At 42.7% G+C, this 16766-nt stretch overlaps 2 protein-coding genes across 11 annotated transcripts in view; one reads left to right on the top strand and one right to left on the bottom strand.

Moving 5' to 3' along the window:
• mctp1a (multiple C2 domains, transmembrane 1a) overlaps positions 1–7437 on the top strand; it is a 162823-nt gene extending 155386 nt beyond the window's left edge. For all 7 annotated transcript variants that reach the window (XM_088076899.1, XM_088076897.1, XM_088076898.1 and 4 more), the window contains one exon: positions 4319–7437. In XM_088076899.1, the coding sequence (XP_087933025.1) occupies positions 4319–4390 (72 nt within the window). In that variant the 3' untranslated portion in view covers positions 4391–7437. The remainder of the gene's footprint in view (positions 1–4318) is intronic.
• Positions 7438–8247: 810 nt separating this feature from the next.
• Positions 8248–16766, bottom strand: part of slf1 (SMC5/6 complex localization factor 1) — a 37375-nt gene continuing 28856 nt past the window's right edge. For 2 of the 4 annotated variants that reach the window (XM_042488200.2, XM_042488199.2), the window contains exon 18: positions 8248–9071. In XM_042488200.2, the coding sequence (XP_042344134.2) occupies positions 8575–9071 (497 nt within the window). In that variant the 3' untranslated portion in view covers positions 8248–8574. Of the gene's footprint in view, positions 9072–10938; positions 11183–16766 lie in introns of all 4 variants that reach the window. The other 2 variants (XR_006105902.2, XR_006105903.2) reach the window with 2 other exon arrangements.

Below are 16766 nucleotides of genomic sequence, written 5' to 3'. Positions count from 1 at the left end.
TTTGTAATTGTGTTATTGTTCACTAGTGCACGATAAATATCCTTTGTTCCTTCAACATCGATTTTTGTTGTTAATCTGCTAATTGGCTAACTAGCGTTTTGAATCTGTCCTGTCGGTCTTTTGGTTTCCCTTTTTTAATGATGAATTCAGACTACCATGTGGTGCTTGGAGTCACTTCCTCTCATGCAGGTGCATGTTGGCTGAAGACCACGCCCCTAGGAAAGCAGCTCAGCCTTGCAGCCAATTTTTCCTAGTGGCCACTTGCGGTAACACAGCGAAAAATCCCCTGCCGCTCAGACAGAATTTTCCCTGTAGGCCACCATTATAAAAGAGGCGTATGTAAAACTGTTAATAGACTCCTTGCACTGCAAACAAGGTCAATTATGTCTCTTTCTATTAAGAGGCATCAAACCATTGAGGTTTTATATTTTTAAAACTTTCCTGTAGCTCAGAAAAGCAATTTAAAAATCTGTGATGCCATCACAATGTGAAGTCTAGGAGTTGAGCGGGAACTTACATGCGGGGCCAGCAGGAAAAACACAATTGCGCATATTCAGTGGCTCGCATACCGCTGAAGCAGGAGCTAGAAACTTTTTTTGCCGCATGCGGCAGGCGAGCAGTTCCAGTGGAATAAATAGACGCCACGTCATCTGGGATGTAGGTATTATTATACATCTATGGTGAAGGCTTACAGCTTTTTGGCTGAAACATAAACTATGAGAGTTAACCTTAAAACAGCACATCTGCATGTAGCATAGTTACATGAACACTTTTAATAGCAAATAATTGCAAGCAAATTCACAAAAAATCTAAATCACATGTTCATCCATGGATGCACCCATGGCAATGATCGCAGTCAGTGTGGGCACTCTGCCAGGACTGTCATGGTCCTCTAACCACACACACATATACACACACACACACACACACAGATGGGGCCATATAAACCCCTCTCTGTCCCCTGGGTTTTCGCTCCGCTGTCTGCTTTAGTTGGCAGGGCTATAAAAGGATCCACACCCACATGAGAACAGTATCTGTCATCACCCGAGTGTCCACAGATCTCCCTCTGTCTCACCTAGTCTTGTCCTCACTCTCATTGTTTTCTCTCCTGTTTCCTTTGTTGGTTTGTCCTGCTCTCTGCTCTGCCTCCCTTCATCTTTCTATCTATTTCTGTCCCATCTCGATTTTGTTTCCGTCATTCCTTTCCTCCCTTGTTTTCTGCACCTGGATTATTTCCTCTGTGCCTTTCAGACTACCTCATACTCTCTCTGCTCTCTCGCTGTATCCAGCTAACTGGTTTTATTTGTACAGCTGTTTGGTAGGATGTTAGTTTGCCTTGTGGACAGTGAGGAGTATTCAGATCTGTATCAGTGCAGTCTGGCTGCCTAGTGAGGCGTAGAGAGCAACACATGCTGACCTAACCACTCTGTAAGCACCTTAACGAGACATTGGTGACCACCACTGTGAGACAGAGGAACGGAAATTCCCCACTGTATATGTGTGTGTGTGTGTGTGTGTGTGTGTGTACACAGTGTGTGGGTTTGTATGGGATTTTAATGATACAGGAGCGGCAGGGTGTGTTGTGTGTCTGCATGATGTAGGAGGTGCGGGGGTGTGTGTGCATCCTCTTCACTGTTTTTCATATGTGTCTTCATCGGTGAACACACACACACGCGCCTCTTTGCATCTCAGATTTGAACATGCAGGCAGAGGATACTGGAAGGCGTCATTGAAACGACAGTGGGAACCAGTAGAATATGGATGATAAAGGCTCGTTCCCAGCCAGTGCTGAGAGACGCTACTGTTCCCGTCCACAGCAGACAGACCCACCATGAGACAGAACAGAGACACCATATTGACGTCAGTTTGTTGTCTGCCTGGAGAATCAGAGAGGGTGTCAGTCAGTCAGACAGGCAGAGTAGCCTACAGTACATCAGCCGAGGAAGGATCCCACAGATGATACTGGCTCTTTGGTGCTGTGACTGTTAAGTCTTGGGGTTTTTTTTTTCTATTAGTATTCTTATTCAGTGGCCGCGCTTGTCAGTGTCTTGAATCTGTCTAGGCTAGCGACTGTATTTGTGTGTGCGTGCACACACATCTGAAAGTAAGAGACTGCCAGAGTGACAGTCTCTGGTTGTTGACGCTCAGCCACTGTGATGCTGTTGCGTCTGAGTGTCCATCACTTAAGAGCAGCTCCTTTCTAAGCTCTGCTTGCCATCTTTGTGAAGCGTCACATGAAGTTGGAATCAGTTCCTCGTGGGAGAAATAGCTGACACTCCCTCAGTGATAATGCAGAACATTACAGTTCGGCGATGTCCACCGAATTGCACATTGCAATTGTAAATTGCAATTGATGATGCCCATTATGAAACATCACATTGATATGGTTTTGCATTTGTGTGTTTATCTGTTAAAAGCACTTTCATTTTTATACACTTTCTTTTATACTTTTTATATTTATGCTTGTTGTCATTTTTACACTAAGTGTATTCTGTTACCTGTGGGCAGTTCAAGGTTAGCTGTTTCCAGTCTTTATGCTAAACTTGCCAGCTTTTGGCTATGGCATCATATTTAGCTGGCGCATATACGAGCGATATTGCTCTTCTCATTCAACACTTTATAAGAGAGCAAATGAGTGTTTTTCCCAAATGTCAAACTGATTATTTAGATTTAGGCTAAAGTGGGGCCACAGAGTATGCAGAGATACAGCAAATCTGTGAGTTTTTTTTATGTCTTATACTATTTAAATTCACTATTTTTATTCCACCTCTATGTTAATTGTTTTGCACCAGAACACCGGAGTCAAATTCCTTGTATATGTAAATGTACTTGGCAATAAAACTGGATTCTGATTCTGATTTGGTAAGCTTACACTTACATAACTGTTCCAACATACATGAGAGAACAAACATAAGATACATTAAGATCTAAAAGTAAAAGTAAAATGCTGTTTAAAAAAATGCTATATAGCTAAACAGGTTCAGCATGACATTAAAACAGTCTTGGTGGGAGGCTTCCTTGTTCTTAGGGGTGTTAAAAAGGTATGAACGCCCAGTGCGTGTGATGCCTTAAACTAACTTAAAATCAATCAATCAATTATCATTAAACCATATCAGTGTCACCATGTTTCCTTTTGCTTTAATTATCTGGGGAGAGTAACAGTAAGTTGATATTGCTGTTGTGCACATAATGGCTTACACGTGCTCCACCTGTGTGCAGGAGCCTCATCAGGTCAGGTCATATACAGCTTCCATTTATTATTTAGAAGAAGAAACACTTGTCGTGGATACACAGTCTGAGGTTCAGCTTAGTGGACAGAGAAAAATGAGGAGGAGATTGTACATTTTGGTTTTTATCTATTTTTTTGTACCATGGATGATGCAGTCACAATGAAAACCTTCAGCGTGTTGCATAATCTGTCTGGCCAGTAGGTCGTATACATTTTATAATAAAATGAATTTTGTCTATCTGACTTTTATAATAGGCTCTTTATTCAAAGGCACATAAACTGAGGGTTTGAGACTTTTAAATGTGTTTTTAAATGTGTTTTAGCACTACATTTAATTTTAGTGTAACAATATTTTATTTAACTTAATTATAACATTACTTTAATTCTGTTTTATAACATTGGCTTTTTTATTTAACTTCATAGTAACTGTTTACATATCTTGGGTGATATAGCCCACAAATATTGCAATATGATTTATAGCTCATATAGCCCGGCTGTAATACCAAGCTAAAAGTGATTAGTAACAAGTTGATAAGGAAGTAACCATCTCGTTACCATCACCATTTACCATCTCTTTGCCCTTTCTCTCCCAGCCATCTTGCCATGCTGAGATGACTCTGTTGTCTCTCCAAGCTTTCCCATGAGGCCTTGCCCTGTTTTCTGTTTGTTTGTGTGATCCCTTCCCGTAGGCCACTGTCCCACATCTGTGGAAGTACGTGTGTACGTGTATTTTTGTGTGCGTCTGTCTGTGTGTGCAAGCACGAGTGTATTCCGAGCTTTGAACAGTGTACATGGATTGCGTGTGTGTGTGTGTGTGTGTGTGTGTGTGTGTGTGTGTGTGTGTGTGCATGTGAGTGTCTTCATGTTGCATCTCTGTGTGTGTACGTGTGTGTTGTAATCAGTGTGTAATCCCTTCCCTGAGGCCACTGTTCCACACAGCTGGACTCAGAGAGCCTCTGGAGGGTTTCTGTGCTATTCAAGCATCCTTTGCTCTTTCCACCTGACCGGGTGGTGTGTGTGTGTGTGTGTGTGTGTGTGTGCGTGCGTGTCTGTGTGTGTCTGTGTGTGTCTGTGTGTGTGTTTTAACAGGTGCAGTACCGAGAGCTGAAACTGGATCCCAATCCCAGTCCAAATAAAAGGAAGAAAAACAACCCCGGGTAGATGACTGAGTCCGCCCACCAACTCTTCTCTTCTCCACTTTTCTTCTTGTGCTCTATAACTGGACACTGAGGAGCAGAGGAAGACGGTTCTGGACCAGCTTGGCTCAGCTATACTTCCTTTTTCTTTTCTTTTCTTTCCTATTTTCTTCTCTAAAACCTTTTTTTCTGTCCTTAATTGCCCATGACGTACAGTACAGTTTCCTGAAGTGTAATTTTTGTATAAAAAAGATGAGAAATATTCTCATCACCATTATGCTTTTGATTGATTTTAAAGGCGAGTGGGAAGGATGGATGCAATGACCTTTGTCTCAGCCGTGTGAGCCGCTCTCCTCCTTTCTTCTCTCCATCACTCTGACAGCTCAGAGGACTCTGTCCATCTGCTTGCCACAAGTGTCACACAATGAGTAAAACGAGTTTTAACATTTATACTTACTGTCCCAAAACGACCTTTTCAGTGCGTCCGTGTTTATCAAAATACTAGCCTTATACTAACATTCTGCATCATCACCTGCAATAGAAGTTTTTTTTTTTTTGTAGCTCAAATTGCAGTTATTATTAAATAATTTTGGTAATATGTTGATATTTTCTAATTGTTTTTGTACTGAAGTATCTTTTGTTTTGTTCCTCTCTTGGATGTGTTGATGATGTTATGTTTACTGGCAGTAATTTGGATGGTTTCCACTATACTCAGCCAGCCAAGTTGATTAGCAATTATGGTCGTAGCCTCCAGATACGATGTCCCTCTACACAAACACAAACCTGGACCAACAGACTGAAGGCTTGTGGTGGTATCTGTGCTTTAATACAATGGCCAAATTTGCTTTATTTATTTATTTATTTATTTATTTTTAGATATTAATCCAAAGCAAAAAAAGATATCAAACCACAGTGAACAGTGGTATTAGTTTAAAATACAGTGAGTCTGTTCCTCTTAAAATAGATTGTGATTACATAATTATCATTAAATAATACCCAGAGGAGAAAAAAAAAGAACAAAACTGTAGAGTTGGTATTTTTGCCCCCAAACCTTTTTCTAAACATCCAGATACTTTAGCTGTAGTGTTGTTTAACCCCTTAAAAACATGTCAAAGTGTACTGTCAGTCAATTAGTGAGGCTCCTCTGTCTGTCAGGAGGAGCAGCAGCCTGGGCCTTTTGCTGTCGTGATGTTAATATAGATGTCACCCAGTCTATGCAGAGTGTCGCCAGGCAGGCAGGCCTTTAGGCAGCCACAGCCCCTAATCTTGTTTGAAAGGCTGGTCTCCCTTCCTCTCATCTCCCCTTGTGTTTTGCCTCGGCGGCCACACAAGGAAGCATTCTCACGCACACAAGCAATGCATGCAGACACCAAGTAAAGAACCCACCGTCCTCTCATGTGAATACTTCTTTAAGAGATCTCGCATACACATACTGTACCTACTTGCTCACAGATGAAAGCATAACATCCCATTTGAGCAGGCACATTCTACTCCCGCTCAGGCACACACACACACACACACACACACACACTCACACACTCACACAAACATGCTCTCTGTGATGCTGTGCCCCAGGCTGGCCGCCCTCTCCATCTGCCCCACCTCCTGTGCCCACAGCTCAACTTTGATCTGTCTTTCCAGAGACAGAGGCTTGTGTATGTGAACTGTGCATGTAAGAGTGTTTGCGTATACACGTTTATGCAATCAAAGACACGTTGCTTTTCTCAGCGTCAGTGTGTGTTACAATTGTATCTCCCCTCCAGCTGTAGACTGATGCGTTAGATTCAGTCGATGTGTGTCAGCATGCAAAGTGTGTGTGTGTGCGTATGTGTGTGTGTGTGTGTGTGTGGTGCAGCAGAAGTGCCAGCTGTTATTTGGTGTGCTGGTGGAGAAGGCCGTCAGCTAGATGAGCAGCAAGTCGCTGTGTGACAAGGCAAGGCTCTGAGGGGACTTAGGCCTGAGATGTCAGGGACGGAGAGATGTGTGTGTGTGTGTGTGTGTGTGTGTGTGTGTGTGTGTGTGTGTGTGCACGTTTGTTTTATGCTATTTCAGATCCCTCTTCCCATCATGCTTCTCTGCGTTTGCTCTCTCTGCGGTTCCCTCATTCGTCAGTGAGCGGGGTTGCGACCCTGTCTGAAGCGACGGTCTCCTGGGCTTCTTGCTGAGCATCTGTTGAAAGATCACAGCTCAGGCTACATTTGAGGAGTTCTCCTCTCATCCTATGATCCCTGCCTCCATCTTTCCCCCCGTTTCTCCATCTTTTTGTTCCCTTTTTGTCTGTTTATCACTCTACACCCCCTCCCCACCACAACTAAAGCTCTCCTCTGCCATTTTGTCATCCTCTCTGCCCTGCCTGTCTGCTTGCCATCGCCTGTACCCTCTCCCTCCCTCCGTCTTTACCCATCCATCTCCATGCTTAAATATCAACAGGCTTGGATCTGTCACTCCAGAGAGCCATTGATTTTGTTTTGTTGTTTTGAGGAATCCACTTGAAAGACAATAACAGACTGTCCCCTAAGAGCAGCGTCGCAGACTGATTATAGCCTCCTCAACAAACACACTCTGTGGCTCGTGAAGGATGGCTTTTTATAATGCCTGAAGGGACTGTTTGAATACCTGATATGTGTGTGTCTACTACTGTGTGTAGTTATTTTACAGCAAATTGTGGTGACTATAGTGTGGTATTGCATCCAAATACCTTTTTTTTTAAATTTTTTTTTTTATTTATTTATTAATGGATTTTGGCTCCGTTTGCAAGCAAACCAAAGTGTTTTTATTTTGTACGATGTAGAGAAAATAAATTATATAAAGGAATGTATCAGACAGACAGCTGTAAAGGGAAAAAAGCACTTTTATTTGCACCGAGTTGCAATAAGACTATTTTTTAAATACTGTATATAGCTAACTACTTAATTTATGTTTGTATTTTATACAGTATGCCTGTTGATGGTCTGGTGATGATGTTGTAAAGTAGGTGTATGCCTGCCTCATTTTCTAAGATCTGTCTTTTTTCCGCCTGCAACGTTGCCTGCCTGTGACATCATCTTCATGTGCCCAGTTCTAACCAATGACACTTTGGGACAGGAAAAATGAGCTGAGACATGGGTGGGTCAGGAGGGTTGAAAGAAAATATGATATATATATTTCCGGTTTGAGAAATGAAATGCATCTAATGTATGTTGCTTATTTTGAAAAAAAAAAAAAAAGAGAGAAAACAAACACAAGATTAAATATTTTTTATCATCTTCAAAGTGTCTGGATTATTGCAAAATGTGAAAACGCTTCAACAGTCTTGTTTGTAAACTTACATGTGTAGCTGCAAAGGAAATATACAGCCATTCATCTCAGTCTGAGACACCGACTGCTTTCACACAGATTCAAATCCCCGTCTCCTTACTTGTTCCATCGCCCATACTCGTGACAGCATGGGATGTTTACGTTATTGGCGTCCTCCTCGGCTGAACTGTAACACTGTGTAACAAGCTTCCTTCTGCGCGGTGATTTGGCTGATGGGTGTAGTTCAGTGCAGAGAAAATAGTGCCTATATGAAAGTGCTCACATCAAGGTCTGTGGATTATCTTGAGAAACAAGGTCATGATTTCTGGAAAGAGACACTGCTGTTGAGTTTTTCAAATGTATATTTTTAACCCTTTGAGCACCACAAGGCGAGTGCCGACTCGTTGTATTATACTGGAGAGAAGGCAGACATGTCTATGGCTGACATCTCCAACACGCAGCAATTCACACCAAAACGATCTAGTTTAATAAATAACGCTACAGCTAAGAGGAAAAATATGTATTTTTTATTTTGGGGCGAACTGTCCGTTTGTGCAGCGTATCTGACTTCTGCTGATTTGATGGTCTGAGCATGAAAACAGAGCATGTGAGTTATTTTCATTTATTTTTGTTTTAAATAATAGTTATTAAAGTGAAAAAACAATGTCATCTTTGAACAACGTAGCTGTGGAAAACAAGAAGTTGAGGTAGACACAGTCTATACAGAATTTTTTGTGTTGCCATAAAAACATGCAACTCAATTAACATAAATGCACTTTAAGGAACATTTTTCTATTTGAAAAACACAAAACAAGCAAGTGAAATAAACCCAGTCTACACTATAGTTATCATAAAACTATAGTTTTATAGTTTCAATCACAGGTTTCACATTCAAATTTAAGCTTTTTCGGTGTGTTGTCTACTGATTCTGTGTCACAGATCAGCCACTAGTGCTTCCCCCCGACATTTTAGATCCTCTAGTATCTCCATCAGGAACAGTGTATTCTCCCCTGTGCACTCTTTGACAGCCTGAGACATCTGCCCCAGGTAACTCCCTCTGCCGAGCTCCAACAGTGTCTCTGCATCCTCCACCAGCCTCACTGCCCGCTGGTCTGTCCAGCCCAAAGTCACCTTTTGGTGGGAGTGTGTCACAAGAGCCCTGACCAGTGTGTAGCTCAGACTGTGGGACTTGTCGTTGGGCTGCGAGTGGCGGGGCAGGCCCCTCTCGCGCTGGTAGGAGAAAATGAGGTGGGACAGCAGAGAGGAACCTGCCTCCAGGAGGGGACGGTTCAAGACCTCAGTCGAGTGGTTTCTTTGGGCTGAGTCTCCGACATGCGCGCTGTTGAGGAGCTCGTCCCTCTGACTTGTTGCAGAGATCAGATCCAGCGCAGTCTTCCCATTTCTATCAGTCTGCTGCAGGAGAACTGAGCCTGGTGGGGGCAGAGAAATACAGGGTCAGATCACACAGACTTTGATTTCAGGCATTTCTATCACTGCCCAAAGCTGCTACATGCTACTTCCACAGTCACATGCCATGTTACAGCAACAGGAAACAACTTGAAACAAGCCTGATTTCAAATGCTTAACATTAAAAACTTTAAAACTTTTCTTTTTTTCTTTTCTTTCTTTTTACCTGTGCTACAGACCCAAACTCAAACTCAAGTTATTTCTAGTAGCTGCAAACACTGTGTAGTACAATGACACAAAGTGTCTTTAAGAGGATCTGCCACTGCCTCTATTAAGATAAGACAACTCTCCACATGAAAGCACAAGGACGGCAGTGAATCATGTATTCAGTTGGTGGAGTGCTCGACACAAAGTACATGGATGTGACAACCTTCAGACACACCATGACAAAACATAATCCAAACCACTACTGCATGAATACTCTCTGACCCCCCCCCCCGAATTCTTCTACGAGAGATATCATCTGAAAGTTGTTAGAAAAGAAACTACTACTGAGCTTTAAATGTGACTTAAATTTAGAATCCACCTGTAGTTTGTATGTATCCACTATATAGGTTTTGGGGGGTATGTTGGCAGAAATGGAAAAGAACAGTGCAATATTTAGTGTATATTCACCTGAAAATAAGAACTGTTGTGCTTAAATTATGAGCTGTATATCTACAGAGGGAGCGGGTCCTCATCTGCAGAGATTGCCATGTTGCACTGCCATGTTTCTACAGTAGCCCCAAACAGACAAACAAAACAATTGCTCTAGATTGGGCCATTCACATTTTCATATCAGCCACTGTAGTTTCGCAGCCCCTATTGCAACAAGAGTGTTGGAAAAACACTTCATCTTTTTAATATGAAACTGCTGTAGACAGTGTTTTAGCTGGTTTGAATAATTCAATGATCCATTTGTCCGTTTTTTTTTGTTTTTTTTTTGTAGAGGACGAGACCTCTGCGGATAATTCGGCTCCTGGTAAAAGCCTCCTGAATGTCTGGATCAGAAATAAGGTGAGCACACATAAGTTATCAAAGAAAGCGGCCAATCTTTGACGTGCTGGACAATGTCGGAGAAACACTGATTTGTAACATGAAACTGCTTTTTCTGGTTTTAATCTCCTAGTGCAATTGTTTTTGCAAGGTAGAGACCTCTGTGGATAATTCAGCTCCTGGTAAAAACCTCCTGAATGTCTTGATCTTAAGTTTTAAGAGAAAAAAAGGCATTACTATGCAGACATTAGCAAGTTGTACAAGTTTATTCATTAGGATAAACACCTTGAGATGAACCATCTCGTTTTCGAGGGGGTCCTATAGCAAGTGATGGCTAATGGCCCATCTTTGATGGACCGAACAGCATGGGACAAACCATGATTTTCAGCGTTATACTGACTTATTCAGTATTTTTACTAGTTTAATTCACCTGGGTTTTTTGTTTTGGAAAGAAAGAGACCTCTATGGATAATTTGGCTGCTGGTAAAAACCTCCTGAACCATGAACAGTGAAGGAATTCTAATCAGGAGAAGTTTCAGCTGTTTGAAATCTGTAATCCTTGATGCTAGATGCCCCTAAATCCCTCTAAATCTCACATAGGAGCTTCAAATGTTAAACTTTATAACTGCAAATTGTCCTGAGGGCAGGAGGCTAATGAGTCTGATGTAAACTGAGGCATCAGCAATAACATGACACGCTGACATGCAGCCGAGCTACTGTAGGCTGCAGCATCATTATCAAATAAGGCGGAAGAGACACTGCACGGGTCAATGACAGGACGCAGCAACAGATATAAATAGTGCACACACAAATGCATATGCGATACAGTGTACACATACACACACTTACACTTACAGAAACTCACACTCTCAGGGAAGTGAGGAGTTAAAGTGAACAGCTGTTTCCCCACTGGGCCTCAGTGCCAGCCAGGGCTTTTAGCTCACTTCAGCACTAACTTCAGCTGACACTTTGTCGTAACTGTGTGACTGGCGGGTCACTTTGTGTTTGTGTAAAAGGCGCAGAGGGTTGGTGAACTGATGGAGGCTCCTCTTTCCTGTTTTTTTTGATGCAATTCCACGGCTGACCTCATGGCTATCATCTGAAACACAAACGTAGAGGGCTACTGGGGGTTGACAAACTCGCATTAAACCTTGACAGTGACATCAGAAAATTGCTTCGCTAAAAGTTTTTTGAGATGTGAAAAAGAGATTTGTGAGCATGATTTATAGCAGCAAAGTTTCATTAATGAATATCTTTTCTTACCATTCTACAAATACTGTCTATTCTGTGCTTTCTGTGAAATTCGTTAATATAATTTTAAGTAAAATAGGCATACGAGGCACATTGGTGTTAAAAATCCCACAACACAAATACATGTGAATTCAAAACCTCTCCAAAATCCTTGACTTTATCTTCTGAGCGCTGCCCAGCATTCAAAGCAAATGTGACAGCCATAGTTGAATGTAACACTTTCCCCCCTCCTACAAAGCCAGGAAAGTTAGAACAGTGACATTTACCGTCTACTCTTTCTACTCTTCGCTTTGTCTGTTCAGACTGAAAGCCATTTTCCAGTGTCAGACGTGCCCGTGCGCACTTAGCCTACACGGAGCGGGTCGAGTCAAGTGTGAGCCCTTTGTTTGCTTTCAGATAGACCCATTTCTATGGCAAACTGCTCTTGATGGCACTTGACTGTTCAACCTCGGCAATGCTGCTGCCACTTGCGAGTTTACGGCTCTGTGGAGGCTCGGGCGTGACACACACAGACAGTTGCTTGATACCACTGCTGCCAGTTGTTTCTATTTGACAGACATTCTGGCGCTACAGAATTATGTTGTAAAGGAGGGCCGATTGTATGTGTGTGCGGTGCACTGTGACATAGACGACACTTACTAAGCCTCCCGAATGCCATTTTGACAAAAAGACAGCCATGTTGTAAATGACATCTAAAAAAAAAAAAAGTTACAAATGGAACAATATGAATTCTGAAATTGCTCTCCATCTCTCTGTCTGCCACTGAACTAACACTGTGTGTAGCAGTTATGAGATAATCGGTGAGAGCTCACGTAGCTGTTAGCGTGGAAGGTCAGCGCTCATCTACCTTTTAGTGCTTCAAGCCTGAGTGGCAAAAACTCAATCTGCATAAATTGTGGCATTAATCTACATAAACTTTTACATAAGCGGGGAAATTTCAAATGCAGGGGTCAGGCATCGGGGGCAGCAGTCAAGGACGTAAGAGCACAGATTTGATCAAAGTGGCCACGAGAGAAAGGCAGAGGGGAGGGAGAGGGAGACGGAGCGACATGGTGTGTGTGAGAGAGAGAGAGTGAGGTTGTTCACAGCAGGTCATAATCACCAGGTTTCTATAACAAGCTGTCCTCGCTATTACACTCATGCAATGGGAGTGGCTGTGAAGCCAACCATGGAGTGACACATAGCAGAAAGATTGAGGAACACAAGAATGTGGATTTTTTTTTTTTAAAAGCACTACTATAATACCCCATGCAGACATAGAGGAACACGCAACTTCATGCCTGCTAGAAAACAGATCCATCTTTGTCCCTTTCCAGATGAGCTCTAAAAAATCTGGGATGGCTTTTGAAGACTGAGGCAGCTTCACAATATATCATGTTGTGTGCCGTCCTTTGAAAGGACCAGCAGCCTTGAACTGCAAGGAGCCTTTCAGCCTGGGCCACGATCCCCAGCACTCTGTAGTGTTATTAACCAAATGAGGAGGAGATGGTTTGCTTCTCCCATTCCTTCTTACAACTCCAGTGTTAAAGCGGTAGTTTTGTTCAGCGGGAACACTTAAACTGTTATAATATGCAGAAGATCACAAAAGTTAAGATAGACAAAATTAGAGTAAAATTAGGGCTTCCCTGAATGCTTCGACGCTTCAAATGTGCTGTGTTAATCGACATCCAAATCCATACTTGAATGCAACAACTTTTTCTTCACCATTAAAATCGTGGAGGAAATTGAAATGATTACTTGCAACAGTCCATCTTCTCCTCCCTGTCTCTATCACTCTCACATGCAAATGCAGTGGTCCCAGTTAAATCTGCTAAGGTGCATGTGGTTAATTAACACTGTAAAATAAATGTAATGTATATGGAAATCTAAAATAAAATATAAGGAAACCATATACATTCATTTTATGTTCATGAAATAAAATTTTAAAGTACTTTATGGCACAGATTCTTAAAACCATAAATTTCATGAATGTAAGATGAAACTATGTTCTAGTCTCGGGGTAAAAAGGCTTGTTGCAGCAGCAAAGATGTGGGAATGAACTGAACATAAATAGTGATAATTTAAGCATAAAGTACCAGACAACGCAGCACTCACAATACAAGCTAGTTTTGAAGATGCACAGTGACCCACAGACTCGTGAATATCAAAAATTAAATCAAACTATCTGAAACAAAAATTCCACCCAAAATAAAATAACCACAATACGCTCCATTGTTTTTAGTTTCCAATCCAGCCTACAGCTGTCTCTTCAAGCCTTCTTTCTGCTCTGTTCCGTCACACACAAGATGCACATCATCAGCACCAGAGAAAGAAATGCAATGTCAAACCCGGTTGACAGACAGGCTCCAACCAGAGGCATGACACTGGTGTGGGGAGGAGAGGGCCCCTGCAGCACGGCCCTGGGCTCGGTGTGCCTGAAAGTCTGTACGACTGACTGTACAGCTGTGTGTTTGATTGTAGATCTGTCTGCCTGAAAGCTAACCGTGTGTGACGGTGTGTGCCGTCTGCCGTTTGTCACATCTGCATATTTACCTGCTTGACTTTCTCCATTTTATTTCCATTAAGCATCAGCTTGTATCTTCTGCTTTTCAACTGTTTTCAATATATTTCCCTCCCTTCCTGTACTTGTATGTTTCACCCTCTGGACAAGAGCATCGCTTATTATCCATCTTGGGAAATAAAACTTGCTCTCATGCTCCACCACCACACAGCTCAGCTGCACTTGATACAGACGTCAACGTTCCTAGCCAGTGCTAAATTACATATTTTCAAACACAAGACAAACAAATAGCATCACGTGCAATTTGTAATGTAATACACACACTGTTATGAGACTAGAAGCTGGGGAATGGTTTTGGTGCAGGGACGGCAACTGAAGTGAATCCAGGTATTGGCGCTGGGTGTCAGATATGCTGCAGTGGAGATAAATACAGCACCTGGGGGATTACATGAGAGCACAGGGTAATTACACCATCCTTTATGCGTGTGTGCGTATGTGTCTGTGTGTGTGTGCGTGTGTGTGTCCGTGTGTACACATGGATGTTAAAATGCCCCGCTAAGACCTCAGCTCTGAAGCTACAGCACAGGGGAGGAAATTCACATGCCGAGCAAAAGCCACTGCCTGATGCAGTCTGACTGCTACACACACACACACACACACACACACACACACACACACACACACACACACACACACACACACACACACATATACATACAGAGCGCAAAGCCCTTTGGCCTTTAGAGGGCAGGCGAAGACAAGAAATATAAAAGCGAGAGTGGAGGAGGGGAAAATTGGCGCAAAAAGAGGGAAGGAGGGAGGGAAGGAAAGAAAGATGCAGTGCACCCTCCCCCTATGTCTCTCTCTCTCTCTCTCTTCTGTCTCTGGTCTGATGCTGTGGCTGAGGCAGACAAGCTGCGAAGCAGGCAGCTCCACAGCATGGTAAACATCCTCTCTCTCTCTCTCGCTCTTTCTGCCTCTCTTTCCCCCCCTCGCTGCCTGAAAAAGAGAGTGTGTGTGAACTGCAGCCAGGGGCACGGCATCACATATCCACAGGGAGCTGCTAGCTAGCAACTAGAAACCACAGCAAAAACAACAAGGCCAACCAAGTGAAGCACCAAAGCAGCCAGCGGAGAGGCATCAGATGCAGTGAAAAAAAGAAAGACCAGCCAGACATGTGAATATGCGAACATCCCCTCTCCGCTTTAGCAACAGTGTCTGAGCGCTCGGTGATATTTCTCTCCCCTTCTCTACCTTGATATTCAGGGTATAAAAAACAAGGATGGGGATGCCTGTGGAGATTACTTCAGTTGAAGCGGCCCGGGTCAATACCTTTTATAAAATAATATGAGGGTATATGTCACCTCTGCTTAAATTCTCTGTCTCTTCTCAGTTAGAGGTGAGCGTCATCTTAACAAGTTGTGTCTGATTGTCCCTGAGCTCTTCACCTAAACACACCCTGGCCAGGCACAGATTACAGTTGGATCGTAGCCTTACGGAGGAGGTGGGGCAGATAAGGATAGGATGTAGGATGTAAAAGCATGGACACCAACTGCTAGCTTTGTGTAATCCCCTGCCACTACAACACCTCAAGTGTCGGGGTCATCGGATATATTCTGATTTGCTGGATGCTGATCAGCAGTGGGCGATAAGCATCTTAAATAATCAGAGTGGAGCTCCAAATGAACTCTTAACCGCCCTCTTGAATCAGAAAAGGCTAATCACTGCCATCAGCTGTTAGCTCTAATAATATGTCATGCACTGAATCATCATGTGCAAGCAAATAAACAGTTTCCTATGATGCCATTAGCATGCACATAACCTCATTTAGTTATTCAAACTCTTTGAAAGTTAATTTGATACAAGTAACTGGGAATGAACACAGATGACAGGAGTGAGATAAGGACATGCAATAAGCAAATGATGACTGAATGAATTTTAGAATTTATTAGCTCTGTGTTGTACGTCGCTTTGGATAAAAGCATCTGCTAAATGAAATTGTAGAATTGTAGCTCTCATGGAACAATAATTTCGTACAAACGTGACACATTGTGTTTTGTTTTCATGGCAATAACTAGTCCAAGACGCTCTATGACATGTTGGTATTTTCCTGTACTTAAAGTGCTCTTCCTTGTGCCCAGTGCTACACACAATGTGCAAAGACAGGAGTTTTGTGCAGACATTCCATCGTGATTTAGTAGCACAACTAAGAGTTTACAGCCATGGTAGCAGCTCTGTGATGCTGCACTTAAGCATAGTGCTTTGAGTTAAATGCTAATGTCGGTACACAGTTATGGCAGTGTTGACAGCATGATTTATTTTGCCTGATTCTGGGGCATCTTATCCTAAGTCTCAGCTGACACACAGCGAGTTTGGGCCAGTGTTGGGCCAGATCATTTTTGATATCGGCTTAGTGATGGTAGTGTCCAAACCTGGAATTGGACCAGTTTATCTGGCCCCATTCTGGCATTCTATTCATCCCCAGTCTCAGCTGAGTCAGGAAACTGCATTTGGCCTGACTTATTTCTTACTGTGGCAGCTAGAATTGGGCCACTTTATCTGGCCCCATTCTGGGGCATAATTCAACCCGAGTCTCAACTGAAGGGCAACCAGACGCGGCCCTACTTTTCTCCCAGCTTGCTGAGTTTGAGCCAATGCTGGGCCAGGTCATTTTGGTCACCTGGGTATGATGACGTGCTGATGTTTAAGCTGGTATAATGCTTGTTGCTGGTTTTACGTTTTGTGATCAATACAAGTGCTGTAAACTATAGTTAGATTTAGATATAGATAGATATAGATTTCAGTGGATAATCTCCAAATGCACTTTTCCTGTGCCGCCCTCAGTCATACACTTGCTCCCTAAATTGGCACTAAATGGTCAAAACTTTGAGCACCCCAGATTAAGCGTCTTTGTATGCCAACACTTCAAGAC

This window comes from Plectropomus leopardus, chromosome 4, assembly GCF_026936395.1.
Source record: "Plectropomus leopardus strain MGB_pleo_1.0 chromosome 4, ASM2693639v1, whole genome shotgun sequence".
NCBI classification, from domain to species: domain Eukaryota; kingdom Metazoa; phylum Chordata; class Actinopteri; order Perciformes; family Serranidae; genus Plectropomus; species Plectropomus leopardus.
The sequence above is the reverse complement of the archived record's forward strand: the minus strand, read 5'-3'. Positions and strand labels throughout refer to the sequence as shown.